The sequence below is a fragment of the Primulina tabacum genome, chromosome 7, assembly GCF_025594145.1.
Source record: "Primulina tabacum isolate GXHZ01 chromosome 7, ASM2559414v2, whole genome shotgun sequence".
Lineage (NCBI taxonomy): Eukaryota > Viridiplantae > Streptophyta > Magnoliopsida > Lamiales > Gesneriaceae > Primulina > Primulina tabacum.
Window position 1 is genome coordinate 33,886,598 of NC_134556.1, and position 19,705 is coordinate 33,906,302.

The following is a 19,705-nucleotide window of genomic DNA, read 5'->3' on the forward strand; positions in this document are numbered from 1 at the left end:
AGGATAAAACCGTAAAAAAAAAAAAAAAAACTTTGTTGTCAAGTTGACATATCAAATTAATTAGCAATAGGTGTTCAAGTTTAATAATATAGTAAATATAAATATATTTTAAATTCAAAATCAATAAATTTAGAAAAAAATATATAATAATATGTTGTATTCATGGAATTTCTAATTATTTTTTAAATAACATAATGCTACGGATGTCAAGATTTCCCTCTATTTTTTGAGCGTTGGGTCTGCGAAACTACCAACCGTATTGTATTTGTGCAGAGAGTGTTCTTCTCAAGTAAAACACATCACTCACCGAACAATTTCTCAAGCTTTCCCTATCTTATTTTCGCCTTTGCCATTTCTTTCAATTTTTACGCCCACAATTCCTCCTCATTTCCCTCCAATTCAAGAAATTTGAAAATACAAGCCCTGGATTTGGGTCTGAATTGCGCCACCTAAGCACTGCACTCTGTCGCAGCCTCTTGTTTCAGGCAAGTTTTTTCGCCTGTTTCAGCTGTATTTGATGTGATGTGTGTTGTTTTACGTTCCGTATGTGAATCTTGAGTTAAGTTTGACATAACAATGTTTTTCTTGGCCGGTTTTTTCAATATTCTTCCACTTATTTGCTTGTGGTTTTTTGTTCTCTCTCTTGTTCATGCGCGGCAATTCAAGCTGTTTCTTAATTAAAGAAAAGGGTTATAGACGGTAGTGGTGGCTGGCGGATGATAAATTTCGATGGAATTGTGATTTGTTTTGTTTGGACAAATGTTTAAATTTTTTTTTATCTTGTGATTTTACTCATGGGTTTTTATTCTCCCCTCCCCACATACTGATTTTGAAAAGTTTCAACATTGAAAACGTCTAATTAAAGCAATATCGATATTTTTTGGAGTAGATATCAAAATGGATAAGAGTGATATAGAGATGGAGGATACTGAAAATCACCGTCGTGATTCAGGAAGTTATGTTGAAGAGTCAGAAAATAACAACAAAGAAGAAAAATCCACCCATGCTACTGCTATCGCGGAGGATGCAGAGGAAAGTGAGAATGGAGAAGAAGCTCCCTGTGAATCAGAAGTTATTAACACTGCTAGGAGTCGGATGGGAATCCAAATTAACCCGAAGAATGAGGTCCATGAACCCATGAATGCTGAGGGATCTTTTGATGGGCAAATGAAAAACGAAAGAAAGAATGATTTGGGGAGTAATGTTCAGGAGTCGGCAAACAAACAGGATGGTGGAGAGGAGAATAATATATCAAGAGATTTTTCAAAAGACAATAAAATTGTTTCGAGTCTAATGGAAGGCCAAACTAGCTCCAATAGTGAGGCCACTGATAACGTCAATGCTGTGAATAATTGTGGTGAAGATAGGGAACTTACGGGTAAATCATTGGCTATTGCAGTGGAACCAAAGGCCGCGGAAATTGTTGTTGCTGGGAATAATTCTAGTGAAAATAACCAGCTTCCTACTAAACCATCATCTAGTGAAGATCTTTTAAGTCGGAAATTTAATGAGGATGAAGAAATGGAAGACGTAACAAATGTGAATGAGGGTGAAGAATTTAAAGATGAGCTGAAAGAACAAAGTAAGGAAGCTGCATTCAACGATGGGAATACGGTCGAGACCATATTTACTCAAGCTATGCTACCTCCGGTAATATAATAACCGTGGGATTATAAAAGTAAAGTTGTAAAAGTGAGTGTGATTGAGGATGTAAAGCAACGAGAATCTCAGATTTAAGTTGGTTTTTCTTTGTTTCTTAGATGGCAGAGGATGATGATGGAACACCGGATGAACAAGCAACATTTATGAAGGAACTTGAAAGTTTTCATCGGGAGAGGGCAATGGACTTTAATCCACTGAAAGTTAACGGAGAGCCGCTAAATTTCCTAAAGTATGTTGTGCATTGATTTGTTTATGAGCCGGTTGTCAGGTAAAGATTCATTTCCTTTCTTCATTGCTAGGTTATGGAGAGGTGTGATAAGATTGGGAGGCTATGACCGGGTATGAAATGAGGTTCCTCATTTTTCTTACTTCGGCATACTTGATAGTCCATTTTGTTATTATCTGTTATTAGAGCTAACTTTCAGCCCAAAACCCAGTAATCAAAAGGCAATAAGGCGGGTGCCTAAACTCAAGGGTCGAGCCTCAACGAGTCTCAGTCCTTGTGCTTAGCCGCAAGTTTAGGGAGAGACCCTTTAATGAAGTGCTTTGCTTGACCTTGAAACGTGTGCCTTAGCATGCGTTAAAGGCTCAAATGTAATCTTCTATCAAATAGATAATTTGTAGAATGTTATGCCAAAATGCGTCTTATTTCTATAAGAACGTGTATCGCCTTCAGCAGAGTACCTAAACCTCTTTACACCAGGCTGCCCACATGCCTTGATGTGACTTGTGCTTGTAAAGTAGTGAAGGAGCCAGTACTTCATCTTTGGACGGACTACAGCTGCACCTGTTATCTTTTTCCCAATAGCAAGGCATACTACATCGACCACACACCATATTCAACTTCATTTGTGTTCCTTTCCATATTCACCCCTCATTTTTTCCCGTACTAATAACATAACTTTCTTGCTGAAGGGAACTTTGTGAATTCAAGCTAAACTTTTCTGCCAATACCAGTTAAGGGATAACAATTTATATTTCACTGAACTTCTTATGAATCTGTAGCAGTTATTGACATAAGATTTTTGTTATGCATCATGTACATTATCTTGCTGGAATTGTGTTGCAATGATGATGCCTTTTGATTTCTTTGTTTTGGTTGGCCTGACTTTTGTCGCAGTATGGGACGGCCATTGTAGATATTTTCCATTTTTACGTGCTATATTGCATCTTAAGCATTTTGACATATTTCTGTGGTAAAAACTGGAAAGTACCACGTGCCAAGTTCTAGGAATGCAAGTACATATCCATCATCCAATTATCTGAAATGTTTGGCTCTGTCCAGTAGTTGTGATCATGGTTTGAGGGCATGGTCACAGAGGGCGTCACAGAAGCTACTGTTGTAGTTTTATTGGCATTTCAATGGAACAGTGACTACGTGAATTTTGTGGGAAAAAATAAAAAAAATTTGAAATTTTTCTGGAAAAAATTTATTTGATTTTTCATTAGAAAAAATTAGAATAAGGCTTAAAAATATTATTTTGAGAAAACAAAGTCATCCGCCAAATACCAACAACTTAGCAAAAAGAACGTTCCATGATGGTTAAAATTTTGATATCATTTTGCAATGCTGAGAAAATTTAAAAAAGCTGTTACATCTCATATCTCATTAAAAATAAAAATGTCATGTGATAGCCAATATCATTCCGCGACACAGAAAAATTGGCATGATAAGTTAACAAATGCAGTTACAGAACATGGCCTGGAAAGCTTGGATGTCAGGAGCCATTTCTCTTCCAAAACAGACAGTGAGTCGTTCTGCGACCGTTCCACCGAACCATGGTTGTGATTCCAGAAACAAAATTTCGAGGCATTATTGTTTTCCATGGTCTTGTGCTGGTTCAATTGAACTGAGACTGGCTTTTGGAATATATATGTTTGCCTTTATGCAATTGAGATTATCTCTCTTGCTCACAGCTTGTCTCATTTATGTATCTTATACTTCCACAATCCTGCACTGCCATTTTTTCTCATTTATTTTGAGAAAAGAACGAAACATTTCTTGTCCTGTGTTAGCAGAGACTTAAAAATGGGTTGGCACGCCCAATAGATTGGTTGGGTTAACAATTGCTCAACTAGTCCTAAACCTCCAAATATGACTAAAAATTGAGGGGAATAGATGGGTTGCATTGACAATATCCCAACCCGCGGGTTGTGGGCCGACCCGTTTTGACAGCTCTATATGTTATTATTATTCAGCTCGTTATTTGCCATTTGACCTTTGAGGTGGAAATTGTTTGTTAATCCTCTTAATAGAGAAAAAACAAAGTGCATATCGGAACTGAGTAGAAAATTATCGAAATAATATTTTTATTGAATGAAGTCTGATCTTTTGTTTTTTCAGTCGCATATAATTTTTTTATTGGATCCTGGTTGTTTTTGCCTATATGTTTTCTTTGCCCTTTCTATAGCCCCATGCAGGCCATTATATACGAGCTTTATGCATTCTCTTGACTGAATGAACGAATGTTGCGTGATTTTCGCTAACAAGCGACAATATCAAACTTAAATATATGATGAGTAATTTATTGTTCTCACAATGATTGAAAAATTAATAATCTCAACTTTATTTAGAAAATAAAGGCTTAAAGTTTCAATAAACTAAAATAAATTAAATAATGTAAAATTTCAAGGACGACTTTGGGTACAGGATCTGAGACGGGTTTTAGATACAAGATTTCACTCAAATATCATTCATGTAAATCATATCAACTGATAACATCACCTATTCCAATCTATAGGCCAAAACCCTTAAATGTTATTCGTTCACTCTCTCGAGTGTCAAGTAAATTTATTATTCTAATGTCGATTTCGATATCCATATAAAAATCAAGCATCAAAATAATTTAATCAAATTATATGATTATCTTTCAACGACTCAAAATAAATTGTAGGCCTCCTAAACTCTAGAACAATCCTAGGTTGTGTTTTCCAATACTCCTATTCAAAATCTCCACTCCCGAGTGTCATATTTCAAATATATTTAATATTTAATCTATGCACAATAAATTGAAAGGTAAATAAAACAAAATTAAATAAATAAATTGTAAGAACAAATAATAAGAGACAAAATAATACTCGAATATGAAATTCAAATCAATAAGTTTATAATTAAATACATAGGCATAATATCTCCCTTCTGGCAGCATTTTTCTGGTTTGCTTTTTTTTTTCGTGCTTTATTCACTTCTTTAGGTCCTTTTCTCCTATAATATGACTATAAATGAATATTAGATCAAGTTTGTGCTTAAAATCAATGGAAAACATTAAATATATGATATATAAACAGGACAAAAATGAACTCGAATATTCTAATATTTTGCAAGCAATTCCCAACTCTTGGAAAATTTGGATGTATGATTTTGCATTTGTTTTTCTTACTGGTGAATTATTTGAGGCACAATCACTTTAACTAGCCTTGGAGACCTTGCACTTACATGCTGCTAACTCATAGAACTTTGAGCTATAACTATAATATCTACCAACTAGCACGGTGCTTACAATCTTCCAGCAAAAGTCATGGTATGCATTCCTACTGGACTAGAATCTCAACATTCTTGAAATACATTTGGTACATGCACGGAAACCTAAAAAAAATGCTTTTTGGCTTTGAACTTAGTCCTTATGAAATTTTGTGGATCTGTAATTAGGTAACTGGATACAAGTTGTGGAGGCAGGTTGGTGAGTCATTCCACCCACCAAAGTAAGGCTGTCTTTTGGAAATTCATGACAATTCTTGTTTGCATGTTCAGAGTGTTCTTTCCTTTCTTATTCATCTCATTTAATGGTCAGGCGAGGGTCACTAACATTCTATAAAACTAATACAGTTCTTTAAATTAATTTATTCGAGTTACTTATGTTTTTGAATTGCTAGTGTGTGCATCAAATGGTTGTGATGCATTTCAGTTGGAATAGTTTTCATCAATGTTCGATGATGTAGGACATAAATTATGGTCTGCTATGAAATTTAAAGGGATATATTTAGTGTACTTAATAACTTTAGCTCTGATTTTGCGTGAAAGGAAAACATTTTTGAATACTTTGTTTTCCACTTCTTGTGGCTTCTGTTGGCATTCTTGTACAGCCTGTGAGTAATCAACATAATTTGTTGTTTTCGTCAGCATTATGAGAGAGGTTATGAAAGTCGGTTAGTTGATCTCGTCTTTTCTTCTACAGGTCATGCACAACAATTTATTGGGCACTCCAAAGTTTCTATGAAAAGGTGACAATTCGGGCTCAACTTTCATTTGTTGGTGCAACAATGTTTTGATTTGCATCCATCGGTAGTGGCTGATGTAATTGCAGGACCTGCCTCATCTTTTTGAAATCGAGATTCTCTTAAATTTCTGGTCTGCTTATAAAATTGTGAAAACTAAGGATTGGAATCCCAGTTTCGGGTTTACCGTACCTTTTTAGTAGTATCATTTTGGTACGATTCACTTCAAAGAATAGAGTACCTTATATCATTTAAAATACTTGGAGGTAAATATGAGTTGAATGAAAATCCTGTTTGTTCCTAGAAACTTACGAAAGAGATGAATTAGAGCAAGGAAACTGTATTGATTGGATAAATATATGCTGTAACCGGATATCTTGTTTGGCCTGAGCAATTGGGAAAGGGATTAAATTAGAATAAAATTTGTGCATTCTTGTACAGTGCACTCTAGCATGCGGTGCATATTGTTCTACTATTTCTGATTAAGTCCTATGCTTTTATTACATTTGATGACCTAATTTCCTATCCACATGCATAGTATGTCCTGGAATATGAAAGACACAAGACACAAAGTGGAAAGCTTCAACTCCCAGAAGTAAAGCCCCCTGAACCTGAAGCTTCTGGTGTTGACAGTGAGGTGTGTTTTTCTTTATCCTCTAATCACATGTTATTTTACCCCAAAAAGTTGAACGTTGCAGTTTTCCTCGGTTTCTGTTTTTCAATATGTCTCACATCTGATCAGGTAGAGTATCTAGTTTCTTATGTAGCTGTGCAGAAATATTGATGATATTTTTGTAGATAACATTGATGAAATAATCAAATATCCGTTGATCAGATAATACACATGTAGATTATTGTCCTATCAGTATCTTCTTTTTTCTGATTTCTGTCTTTTTTTTTTGTGTCTCTCGTGCACCCACCCTGCGATGCTTCCCTTCTAGAGTCGGAAAACTGAATTTTTTTCTTATGTATTAGGTAATTTCATTGTTGTACATTTAGAAATCCTAGTGATATCTCAGGGAATTGGATGTTTCTTAGGCTTTAGTGTATCAAGACATCTTTTTAAGATAAGCTGTTTGATGTGTTGCTTGTAGAGGATATATAATTCATATTGATTTGATTTTGGATTGAGATTCAGTTATATATGCAAGAATTTCTGGTGGTTGGAATCGATAATCATTGGGAAAACCCCGTTTTGTTGCAGAAGAGCCAAACATCACTCTTGCAATTTCTGTATATATTTGCACAAAACAAGTTTGTATTATCTTTACTGAATTCCCTGATTTTTTGGGGCTAATAGACTGAATCAGAAATTCCATCTCGGATTCCTAATGGTCATGCCTCACGCAGGCATTGTCGTGCTGCTCTTCCTTCTTTTCCGAGGTGCCTTAATTGTTTGAACTTGCGGCAGTGTTCGTCTTCTCAGCCTCTGCACTCGCTTTAGCCTAAATTCAGCAATCAATTCATATAGAAATTATCTTCTTTTGTTGGTTGAAAGGGGAACTATAATATTCAAGAATGTGAAAATTGATGGGAAAAAGTGGTGGAAAAAAATCATGGGGGTCCAAACTGGGGAGAGATGGAGCAAAATTGGTGGAAAGAATTGACTGAGATGGAAGGAAATGTTTAAAAAGGTTAACTGAAAAATTAAAATGTTTTTTAATGATACAGTGGTAATTTACTATTTAACCGTACTAATTATTTCATGTTGAATCGCATACACCATAGTGTTAATCAATTACTATTTATCATCCTATCATATCGTTTTAATAATCCTACTATTTTTTTTCTTTTGCCACACCATCGCACAAACCTAACAGTGCCCAAATATATTCCAAATTACTACTTAATGTGCAAGTATAACTATTATATTATCATCTTTCCATGCTTGTATGGTGTAGGTTGATTTGTATGCTCTTATCTGTTCTTGTTTGTTATTTTGGCTACAAAAAATTGGTTGTGTCGCAGTAAATTCATTATATAATCTTCCATTTTGATCGTCTTAAATAATTCCTCAGGGAAATGGTTATCAAGGATCTGGGTCAGAAAGGGATAGAAGAGATGATGCTTCTCGTTCTATGCAAGGTTCGCATGCCCACCATTCAGGTCACGGTAAAGCTGGAGAGCCGGTTATGAAGGTTTGTGGTCATTGGCATCCAAAAGCACGCCTTTGAGCTTGCTATTGTTGCATCATGTGAATTTTTTTAATTTTATAGGGCAAGAATCCTGGCAATATGGCAATTTGTGAGAAAAATATCAAGAATATTGGTAAGATAGCTTTTAATTTTTTGAAATGGATGATGCTCTTCAGATAAATATTTTGGAAAATGTAGATGTAAATGAAAACTCTATTGTATTGTGACCTCAACCTGATGTATCATATTGTTTCGGTTTGTTAATTAACACTAAAATGGATGTGTGGACCAGGCTCAGTAAAACGGAAAAAACCAAATGATGCGGAAATTAACGCTGCTCGAACTGAAACATCTAAGCAGTTAAGTTTGGGTTATGATATATTCAGCCCTATTTTTTTGGTGGTTTGTTACGAGTGATCTGATTTTGTTCGGAGGTTATAAGTTCATCTTTTGATTTTGAGTAAAATTGATCTATTAAAATGCATGTCATGAGCTGCAAGAGTGATTTGATTAATCCTTTTTCATGTAATAATATATTTTTTTAGGTATATTGATTTTAGCAGATTGATGTGTTGTCTCTGATATGAATTGAGATCTGAAATAGATTTGATACAAGTGCATGGATTTGGGTTTGTATTTGAAATGGTTGTAGCACATCAAGCTACCAAGCTTAAGCTGTTTCTGGCTGGTTGTTTTGATCTTTTAGTAGTTGTGTCACAGTGAAGATGATACTTGTATGGCTTGTAACATATTATTATTAATTCGAAGGGGTGCTTACAATTCACAATGCATGCTACATGTGTACGATGAAAATTTTGTGTGCTAGATATTCATCCATAAATTTTTGCAAAACTTCTTCAAGTGTATCAATTCTCTTGGTCAATTGAATTCTCTAAAATACTTGTATAAAAAGTGTGGTTGAAAGTTTGGATTATGCTTGCTCCTCTCTGTTTCTTTTTAATTAGGTTCTGGGGTAGCATACCCTAGACTTCTATTCCAAACTAACAAACCTGATACAAAGAATGTGTTTTAAACTAGCAGTTGATGGTGTATTGCTTGTTTGTGGCACCGTTGCTGCAATTGTACTCGCCTTTTGAACTAATTTTTTCAATCAGAAAATTGAATCCTACTTGTGACAATGTTGTCCATTTTTCTATCATTTTTCAAAGTACTATTTTGTTGGCAGGCTGCTGACACCAGTTGTTGATGTTGGCCCCTCAGCTGATTGGGTGAAGATTAGCGTACGGGAAACTGTATGTTTGGTTCCAACTTTTGACTTTCCTTTCTTCAAGATGCGCTTATTTGCAACACCAAAAAAAATTAAATTTGTCTTGTTTTGGTGCGCAGAGAGATTGCTTTGAAGTTTATGGCTTGGTCCCCGGGCTTTTAAGTGAAGAGGTGTGTACTAATGGCTTTTCTTGCAAAATCACCTTCACCTTTAGGTGGCTATCGGTCCCCCGCCCGCACACAAACTAGAATAGAATGTCACACCCTCTTCATGTTTCTACTATTCTTTAGTAAAAAAAATGCTCGCGTTGTTGGATCCATAGTTTCTCGATTTTTTTTTATATGCAGAGGATATCTTCTTGAGTGGAAATAGTGAAAGAGAGCTTGAAAAGAAAAAAAAATTGGTGAAAGAGGATAATAGTTATGTCATTATGTGTATTACCCATATTAATGGGTTTTGTCTGTAACTGTCTATTTACACTGGGACCTGATCATGGAGTTTCAAAGGAAAACAAATTCCATACTTGTGTCGTTCTTACTTACCAGGTTTGATGGATATTCCTCTTACATCTCTTCTAAACTATGTATTGGTTGGAGTTAAAAATGGGGATTCTCACTCAGAGTTTCAGAATGTTCTCCATAACCGAATTTTTTGGTTCGATATTCTTTAATCGCACAATATTTAGCGGCCATGATAAAAAAAAATTTGGTGTTCCCGTCCACCAACAAGCAATTTACCTAATAGCGTGGGTGTATTTTGCTTTTGTTTCCCTCTGTTAAGGGCTGACACGAATTGCATACATATATCATGCTTGCAATTTCTCAGTTTAAAGTTGTCAAATTGAGACTTAGACACCGAATCATATTTATGATTTTTTTTTTGCTGTGCTTAGGTACGAGTTCAATCTGATCCTGCTGGACGTTTGGTCATAATGGGTCAGCCTCAACAAGTTGATGATCCTTGGGGAGTTGCACCATTCCAAAAGGTAATCTCGCACTTCATTTTTAGAAATCTATGTTATATCTTAGGAACTTATTAATCTTGTTTGGTTCCATTTACGAATGCAAAGTTCGTGCATTGTTTCTCATTGACTAGATTTTAAAGTTAGCAACTGTACAGAGTTGTGCTTGTTTTAAATGATCAATAAATTTATTGACTTGCTTCAATGAACAAAATTCAAAGGAATTTCGAATCCATTCTGTATCTAGCTGCTCAGTTTCAATAACAAATGCACTGGATTTTGTTGCAATATTGAAGAGCCAAGATGTAGAATTAACATTTTATTCAGATTATTGGCTTTCCTGTGAGGATCAATCCACGACGGACTTCTGCGTTCATTAGCATGCATGGACGTCTCTTTGTTCGCGTTCCTTTTGAGCAGTCAAAGAAATGCAGCTAAATATTCGCCTTCTGTAAAGATTCGGCATTTTTCCTTATGATTCGTGAAACTTCAAAAACATACCCAACTGATTGCAGAAGCTTCTGAGTTTATAAATGTGTGTGACTAGTATTCCACCATGAGCAGATTAAGTAGGGTTTCAAAGGTCTTCCTGAGTTAGATCAATGATAGTAAGAAGGCTATAGTGGTTTTTTGTTTTGATTTGTTTTTTCCAATTTAACTTCAGCTTTCTGAAATGCAAGACGAATGTGTATCGTTTGTTACTTTTGAAAACTTGACAGGATTACATGATCTTTTCTGCTGCCAATTTTCTTGGTAAAGTATGCGTGTTCATCCAAGATTGTTAGGCTGGAAATAAACTCAAATCGCTGACTTAACTGGGAGATCATATGCTTTTATTCGTTCCTTTTGAAAATTTGGTGATCTTGATCAAAATTTTGGTCAAACTTCATCTTAAAAAATGATCATCTCAATTGTACTTGATTGTTTTCAAATCACATGAGAATATCATTTTGAAAAAAAAAAAATTTAGCTGAAATTGTTTTGCTAACTAATCTTTATTTGTTAGGACGGATTACGATTTTTATTTATTTATTTTATTATAAACCACCGGTTAGGTTGGTGCAAAATTTTGGTAAACGAGGGGGCAAAATACAAATTTCTGAATATCCCCAGGGAGATGGGGATGGGATTGATTTGTGTGGAGAGCATTAAAGAAGAAAGTAAAAGGCATGAGCCCAGAGAAAACGTTTAAATGTCAGAAGTGGCAATGTACATTGAAACGTGTGCCACTCATTAACACTACACAAACATTACTATGGAACTAAAAAGTTCTGGTCCTCTTTCTACATACCCTCTTCAACCCTAAACCACCCCCACCCAATTATACATATATGGAGATAGATAATCGACGTTAAGAAACTACAAAACGTTAGATGCACTCGTAAAACAATACCCTAACGGTGAGATCTCATTTCCTGCTACAAAACACTTTTCTTGTTCCATCTATGGCGTTTTGCTTTTACCCGAGGTTCTGAATCAATCTTGTTGTTAAAGAGCAATTAGACGGAGATAATCATGCCATATTGTCGGATATCTTCTAGATATGGATTTTTAACGAACATGATTATCATTCTTTTTCAAGAAGAGACGTGTATTAAAAAAAGACAAAAATTTGTGTGAGACGATCTCATGGGTCCTATTTTGTGAGACGGATCTGTTATTTGAGTTATCCATTAAAAAATATTACTTATTATGCTAAGAGTATTACTTTTTATTGTGAATATCGGTATGATTGACCTGTCTCACAGATAAAGATTTGTGAGACCGTCTCACTAGAGACATACTCATGAAAAAAATTAAAAAAAATAGACCTCATGGAAAAAATAATAATAACACTTGGTGTGTGTTACAATGTGTGCATAGGTATATTAAGGTCCATTTTTCTAAAAAGATATGAGATTCAATAAAAAAAATTCAATTAAAAAGAAAGTAGGAAGGCCATATCTAATCAATATGCGCAAGAATAATCAATGATCGTATCACGACTATAACCTAATTACTTGGAGGCTATTTTCATATTTGTATAATGTTTGTTATTTTCGAAAACAATAATAAATTTATTCTATAAAAATACGAAATTTATGTCTAATAAATAAACGAAGCATTCGAATCCATTGGTTTTGTAAGGTACATAAACTATGGTGGTAATTATATAACCATACAGTTATATGTAAGTGGATCATCTTCCCAGCCAGCGACGTACACCGATTATTCGAAAATAGTCGTATTTTGTATCCCTATCTTGTCATGGAGGATTCTCAATCCAAGTAGTCCAATTCATTCTCTAATGACATTGAATTTGCATCACAAACAGGTTTACTATAACACAATGAAAGTTAAGGGTTGATGAGATGCTACCCCTATGCCAGTATCCTAATCGTGTATCCAACCATCCTAATCGTGTATCCAACCGTTCATATCTTAACATATGAGTAACATTAACGTTGATATCGTTAATGTGGTAAAACATACGTACATTAGATCATCTGTTATGATAGTGTAGCTTGAACTGAACCAAATTTTAAGTATCATCGAGAGATATCGGTCTCAGACATCTCACATTTGATGATTGAACTAATCATACAGGGAGAGCAAGCAAACTTTCATCTAGTTAGTTTTACTATCTTTTGTCGAGGGTTTTCAACATTTGTAAATGGTTTATATAGAATGAAAAATATCTTACTGCGTAAATCATTATTATTTTGCGTACTAAAACGAAGTATTATTACAAAAATTCGAGTGTAAATTGGTGACCAAGTATCTTGGTCTAGTCTAAAGAAAACTAATTAAACCCTTTAGACTGCTGAACTACTCTAGAATTCTAAACTAAAATCCAATGCTATATCTTTCAATTATCAAATATTCTAAACATAGAAACACAATTCTTGGAATTTTCAAATGAAACATTCATGAATGGAACAAGAAGACACGTATAATATAGATATATAGATAACCATATGAATGGATATATATATATATATATATATATATGAAAACACACATAAATACATGAAATAAGAATCTGAAAAGGCAAGTTGAGTCCTACAAATGACCAAATTTACGAGTGCGGAATGGAAAAGATTTTGCTTGGATACTACAAAAGAGACCTCTGATTAACTGACCTTGGAAATGTAATGGCTTCAGATTTTTAATTCTTGTGCTGCTGGCTGCCATTGATGGCTCATCTTCCTTCTCTCTTTACACTTAAAAATGGAAAAACCAGACTGAGCCCTGACATAAATCCAGCTTCAGCTTCACAAAAGAAAATGTCAATTTGCAATCACACCATCTAGTGTAAAATTTGTAGTACAAGAAGGTGCAGTAAATTGATGAAGTTTGGAAGAAATCCCTTAAATTACAAGTGATCCTCGCTTAATTTCTGGCATTTCTAAGCTGCTACTGTACTGATATGGAAACCTGAGAAAAAGAGAACAATGAAGCTAGCTAGCTAATCACCCGATATTAAATCAGCATTTCTTTCAAGAGTTTTAAAGATGACCGTGTTAATCAAAAGGGTGGCCTCGCCGAGCTTTCGCTACCCCAGCCGAATAGATTCACGGAAAATGGGTAATTTGCGCCGGCCGCGGGGGCAGCCGAGGCGCTGAAAAAGGAGCTACCACCGCCTCCAGCGGCGGTGCCACCCTCACTGACATGACCACCGGCTGTAACACCGGATGACTGGGATGCATCGGGCTGAGACTGGGCGACGGTGGCGGGGGCCGCAGCGTCCTCTTCTTCTTCCAAAGGTAGACGTTCAAACACCGCATTTGCAAACGAAGTTGCTATCAGAACAACTGGGCCCGAAGCTAACAGCGGCCCCACCACACTCCCTCCAACAACTTGTCCCTGGCCACCAGACAAGAATATGGACAACCCACCAGCACCTGGCGGAGCAGGCGGCGGAAGTACCGTACCGGAAATCGAGAGAATCTCGAAACGGCCTTGAAGCGTCACCACACTCCCCGCCGGAGATGCTGGCTGGCGCAGGGTCACATTAGACACTGTCCCACTGCCGCTGAGGATGCAAACCCCACGCCCCCTTTTTCTGGCATAAACAGACACGCTCTCCACAACGTCGTTGCCAGCCGAGACTTCCAGAACGTGGGACCGGAGAGCATTGGGGCTATCACGCGTGACGAACACAGGAGGCTTGGGCTTGTTCTTGGAACCAGGCGGCCTGCCGCGAGGGCGGCGGTTGACGGTGGGAGTACCCCCGGAGCTAGTGCTGACCACAGCGTCCGGATATTTTTCAGGCGAAGAGGGTTGGATTTCCGAAGCAAGATTTTGCTGAGAAAGGTTTTGGTGCAGGTGGAGATCTGGGGCCAAGAGATGATGCTCGTAATTACCCGCCATTAATCCCACATCTGTATTCCTCTCCCACCAATTGTTTGCCAGCTCTGAATCTTTCTATCTTTCACCAGAGGTCAAATTGAACACGGAATTGAAAACGTAACCCTTTGTGCTGTTTCCGCACTCTACTTATCAGACAAGAACAGAAGATTGGATGAACTTATTACATCAGAGCAGAAGCGAAAGGGGCATCGAACAAAAGATCCAAAGCGGAGAAAGCAAGTACTATTGACTAGAATCCAAGAACTGATTAGACAGCATCAGTTACAGTACTATTTCTATAATAGCTACTAAATCTCAACGCTGCTTCGTAAAGGATCAAATTCCACTCCCCACTTGCGCAGCAAGCTTCGGACACGATAAAAAAAAAATCTCACTTCAAAACCCTTCCATTATACAATGAACCTTGTCTTATCTTTTTTATCCTGGATGCTCTAACAGATCCAGCAGAAAACTAGCGTAGCTTCGAGCTTTCTTCAAAATATACCGACACCAAGAAGAAAATCTAACTAGCTGGGCCTGCAGAAGCTATATATATCAGTGATTAAGATGGCGAAGTTTCTTGAATTTGGTAATAAATAAAGAGACAAAGAAAAAGGAGCCGGAAGAACGATATATTCTCAGCTGACGGTGGTGAAATGCCCTAGGAGGTGGAGATTAAGGAGAAGCAATGAACAAAAACAAAGTGAACAACAAAATAAAAATATGAGGATAATTTGAGGGGAGAATGCAAGGGATTTCCACTATATATATATATATATATATATATATTATATTATATTTTAAAAAAATAAAATTTTCTTAAGAAATCTATTCACAATATTTAATTTTCTCTCATATAGAGTCTCGCTTTATATTAATTTATACAGATTTGACCATTTTATTATTAAAAAATATATCTTTAATTATTTTCATATGATTAAACAATATATATATATATATATATATAATTAGTTGCTAATATCATTTCCAGTCATTTCAACTATTTAAAAAATTGTTAATATTCTTCTCAGATAATTAAACACTTTTTTTTTTCTTTTTTAGAAAGATAAAACTAGTTTCTGCATCTAACTAAAACATATTTTTTACTCCAAATCTTTACCCCTACATCTGAAAATAAATAAAGTTCATTTTTTTTCCAAAAGCATATATTCCTTCCCTCAATATATTTAGATTTATATATGTTTTCAAAAACATTAAAAATACAAAGAATATTATTATTTAACTCTTGTTTTTTGGGTTTTTTAATATAATATAAATTTTGTTAGAAGTAAGTAAATATTTAATGAATAAGACTAAATTGACAAAAAAAAAATAGAGAAAATATTATTAAATATAGATAGTTACCATATACTTGTGTCAGATAGAAAAATATGATTTTTATATTTTAGACAGATGGACAAATGAAACGCATGAAAGAAGGAAGAATCGACAAGTATTGCTGAATCAAGAACATAATATTTTTGGACAGTGAAGCTAGGCCCCAAATCAAAAACAATTATATTTTGTCTATGGAAATTTGCATGTTTTATTTGCTCTTGTTGTATATCAATCTATACTCTTAATTAATTACTTTATAATTTTTGTTCCCATCCATTTTAGTCATTTTTTATTGTTGTATCATGAGAAATTATGACGTAACACAAAAAAAAAAACGATGTTTGTAGGACCGAGCGTTTGTCGCTTTACCAAAAGCTATAGCTGGTGGTAATGGTGCAACTCAAATCTTTTAAACCGCAGAATAACTCAAGCACCACGGTTCGATCGCTCTACCAAGCAAAGACAATTATTGTACCCAACAATGTTTCATGGGAAAAAAAAAAATTTATGTAAGATACTGGAGTATTTACTTAATTTAACATGTAAGCGTCACTTACCTGAAGCAAGACTTATTTCGGAAGTGCTGGTGACTTGCAAGTTAGGTTAGGTTCCAACTTCAATGTTGCACACATATACTGAAGAAATCCATGCCTACAAATTCTGACTTAGTTCACACTTGGAAATAATTCCATCGTGCCTGTTTCCTCACGCCACCCAACTTTTTCACAAAAACACAAATGCTGATCGACTATATCTAATCCTTTTTATTCATGTAATTTGGGTCAAAGTTCATCCGGAAGCTCAAATTGAATCACCAAACTAGGTGCACAAGATCAAATTAAATAATAGAGATGCCAAAATGATTTATGTCCTTCAAGCTGTCTCATCCCCGTAACATAAAATATGTGAGTTGAATTGGTAATTTTTCGATCCACCAAATAGGCTGGTATTCAATTTACCAACATAACTCTATTAAGGTTTGATTTAAACAATATTTCAAGTATGTTTGCATTGTTTAGGGTAAAAAAAACATGAGTTTTTAACGAGAAGCAACTCATTGTGAATTTAGGTTTTTATCATACTAGTATTAATAACATATTTTTCTTGCCGGATGAAAAAATCGGTGCAAAACATTGAAATATGGTATTTGAGTATCAATTGTTTCATATATGGTATTACATATGTTTTTTGAATACCTAAACATGTATATCAAATTTTGATATTAATAAAATTGTTCTCATCTTATACTCAAATTGTTATATTATATCTAAAATCGTTAGTACACAAATATCATATATTAATACTGCATTTTCAATGTTTTATATTGCTTTTTATTCAAAAATACTGAATAATATCAATATTTGTGTATTCAAAAATCATATATTAGTATCAAATCTAAAATAATTTGTACTCAAATATTATAATTAATATCAGAAATTTTTATATTTTGTATTGATTTTTATCTTTTAGGAAAAAAAAACTTGTGAGTCTAGAGAGTTAAAACACATTTTTTTAAAATAATGCTAAAGTTATATCAAAATATCGTGCAAAGATATTTACAACAATTAAATCGTGAGATTTTGTTATTATATCGTGAGATGTTGATAAATGAAATTTTCGTATTTAATTTTTTGTATGGTAAAAATTATTGTACAAATTCGATTGTACACGTGGTATTACTTTTTTTTTTATATCAAAATGTAATTTTAAAGATTTTTTTAGTAATTTACGGTGATAGATGGGCTAACGGTAGTTTGTCCCATCCCACCACAAAATAATAAATAGTGCGGGCAAAGATGTAACACGCTATGGGACCACGTGGACATTGTCAGTACGTCGGAACTTGATCCAAAAAGACTAAAACCTATCTTCCTTTTTTTCCTTTTATCTATATATTTACATTTTTTAAAATAAATAATAAATAAATAAATAATTATCTTATCGTTATTCTTTATTTTAACTCCAAACCCAGCCACTCTCTCTTCTATAATTTAAAAAATTATAATCCATTTATTTAAGTTATAATTACATTTTTTTTTGGGAATGGACAAATTAAAGTTTTATTATTATTACAAATACAACGTGACACACACACACACACACATATATATATATATAGTAATAATAATAATGGACTGAGATGGTATCATTATTTTACATATAACTAGGTTTTTTAATTATTACATGTATTAATAAAGTTATTTTTAAAAAAATATCAGATTATAATTAGATATTTTAGTGATGGGAACGTGTTAGATTTGACAATAAATTATAATTGATGTGTTCGAAAGAGAATTTGATACATATGCTTTCAAAAAACAATAAATATTTTATGGATATGATATAATATAATATAAAAATATATATATGGGTTTTTATTTATATTACATAGTACTGTATAACTGCTATATAAATCTAAAACATTTTAAAAAAAACTTATAGTAGATTAACCCTATCAAGATTTTGTAGTTGGATCATAAATTTATTGAATGGAATTAAATTTACTCTATTTTAGCCGCATTCTCTACAAAATTCCCCACTCAATTATTAATTCAAACTAAATATTATTTTATATAATAAGTGATTAAATTAGTAATTATTAGTGTTTGAATAATTATTTAAAATTATTATATCAAAATATTATGTCATTTGATATAACACTCAAATAATGATAACAATACTTTATCGTTAATTGATTTATTTATCATAGTCAAGTGAAGCTGTTATTAATAAACAGAATATAAAAAATATTTAAAAATTCATATATTATTTTGTTTATCAAAATTTTAAATAATAAATAAATTTTTTTCACAAAATTCAATTTTTTTTAATATCGTTTTTTAGATGAATAAATTTTGATTAAAAATGTAATTATTTTTTGAACGTGGTAAAAATATTTATATTAACTTTTCTATTAAGATAAATATTTTAAAGTTCTGTTAGGATACACAATAATAATAATAGTTTATACACACTCTTTTAAAAAGTCGAAAAATGTTAATATTATATAAAAGCTATTATATTATATTTAGTATGATAGAAAGTAATAAACATAAAATATATAAAAGTAACACAACTTAAAAACATAATCGAAATTAAAGTTAACAATATAATCAATTAAGATAATTAAATGTAATTTATATTTTGAAGGAACCTCAAATTTAAATTTGAATTTTAAAAAATAAATTGAAAAAAATTCACATTTAATAAAGTATTTATTTTCTGTGCAAGTAGATCGTATCAACGAACTAATCAGAGTTCAAGCATCAAATATTGTATTTTTAAATGATTTACCTCATGGGTAATACTAAGTTTATATTTTGAAATGTCTTCAATTCACATTCGAATTTTTTTAAAAGAAAATAGATAAGTTTTTATATAATAAAAAATATCAATAAAAGTTATATAAAATTAAATGTTTTGAATATATCATTCATTTCAATATACATATTTCGAGATTCATGGTACATCTTATTTTTTTTAGAATTGTTATTTTTTGCCGGAACTTAATATTTTAAGCAAAAATTCGGCTTATATGACTCAAATAAGAGATCTATCTCACAAAATACGATCCGTGAGATCGGCTCAAACAATTTTTTGTATATATATATATTATGATACAAAGAAAATCCGACAATTATGTTGCCCCGAAACAGCTCCACCCCCCATCCACACACATTTCTCGCCACCAATTTTTATATTCTCATACTATATATTATAGTTTAATATAAATTGATCCAAATACTATATATTATAGTTTAATATAAATTGATCCAAATATAATATATATTTTTTAATAAAATAATAACAACAATTTAATATGATATGTACCCG

The 19,705-nt window shown here is 33.4% G+C and overlaps 2 protein-coding genes across 7 annotated transcripts; one reads left to right on the forward strand and one right to left on the reverse strand.

The window, feature by feature from the left end:
* Positions 1–237: 237 nt before the first annotated feature.
* LOC142551369 (AT-rich interactive domain-containing protein 5-like) lies at positions 238–10,748 on the forward strand. 2 transcript variants are annotated; one of them, XM_075660570.1, is made up of 14 exons: positions 238–485; positions 890–1,650; positions 1,761–1,891; positions 1,962–2,001; positions 5,312–5,364; positions 5,838–5,883; positions 6,416–6,514; positions 7,896–8,015; positions 8,094–8,145; positions 8,305–8,371; positions 9,199–9,265; positions 9,360–9,410; positions 10,133–10,225; positions 10,529–10,748. In XM_075660570.1, the coding sequence occupies exons 2-14, from the start codon at positions 898–900 to the stop codon at positions 10,637–10,639; spliced, it is 1,683 nt and encodes a 560-aa protein (XP_075516685.1). In that variant the 5' UTR covers positions 238–485; positions 890–897; the 3' UTR covers positions 10,640–10,748. The 2 variants fall into 2 exon arrangements, with proteins under 2 accessions (XP_075516685.1, XP_075516686.1); XM_075660571.1 differs by having other exon boundaries at positions 240–489; positions 957–1,650.
* Positions 10,749–12,001: 1,253 nt separating this feature from the next.
* On the reverse strand, positions 12,002–15,271 carry LOC142551370 (AT-hook motif nuclear-localized protein 27-like). 5 transcript variants are annotated; one of them, XR_012821569.1, is made up of 3 exons: positions 13,701–15,271; positions 13,561–13,618; positions 13,210–13,432 (listed from the first exon to the last, which is right to left on the reverse strand). XR_012821569.1 is itself a non-coding variant. In XM_075660572.1 (2 exons), exon 1 carries the CDS (start codon positions 14,552–14,554, stop codon positions 13,709–13,711), a length of 846 nt encoding a protein of 281 aa, XP_075516687.1. In that variant the 5' UTR covers positions 14,555–15,271; the 3' UTR covers positions 13,210–13,618; positions 13,701–13,708. The 5 variants fall into 5 exon arrangements, 1 of the variants encoding a protein (XP_075516687.1); XR_012821566.1 differs by adding an exon at positions 12,002–12,520 and having other exon boundaries at positions 13,324–15,271; XR_012821568.1 differs by lacking the exon at positions 13,561–13,618 and having other exon boundaries at positions 13,658–15,271.
* Positions 15,272–19,705: the final 4,434 nt, after the last annotated feature.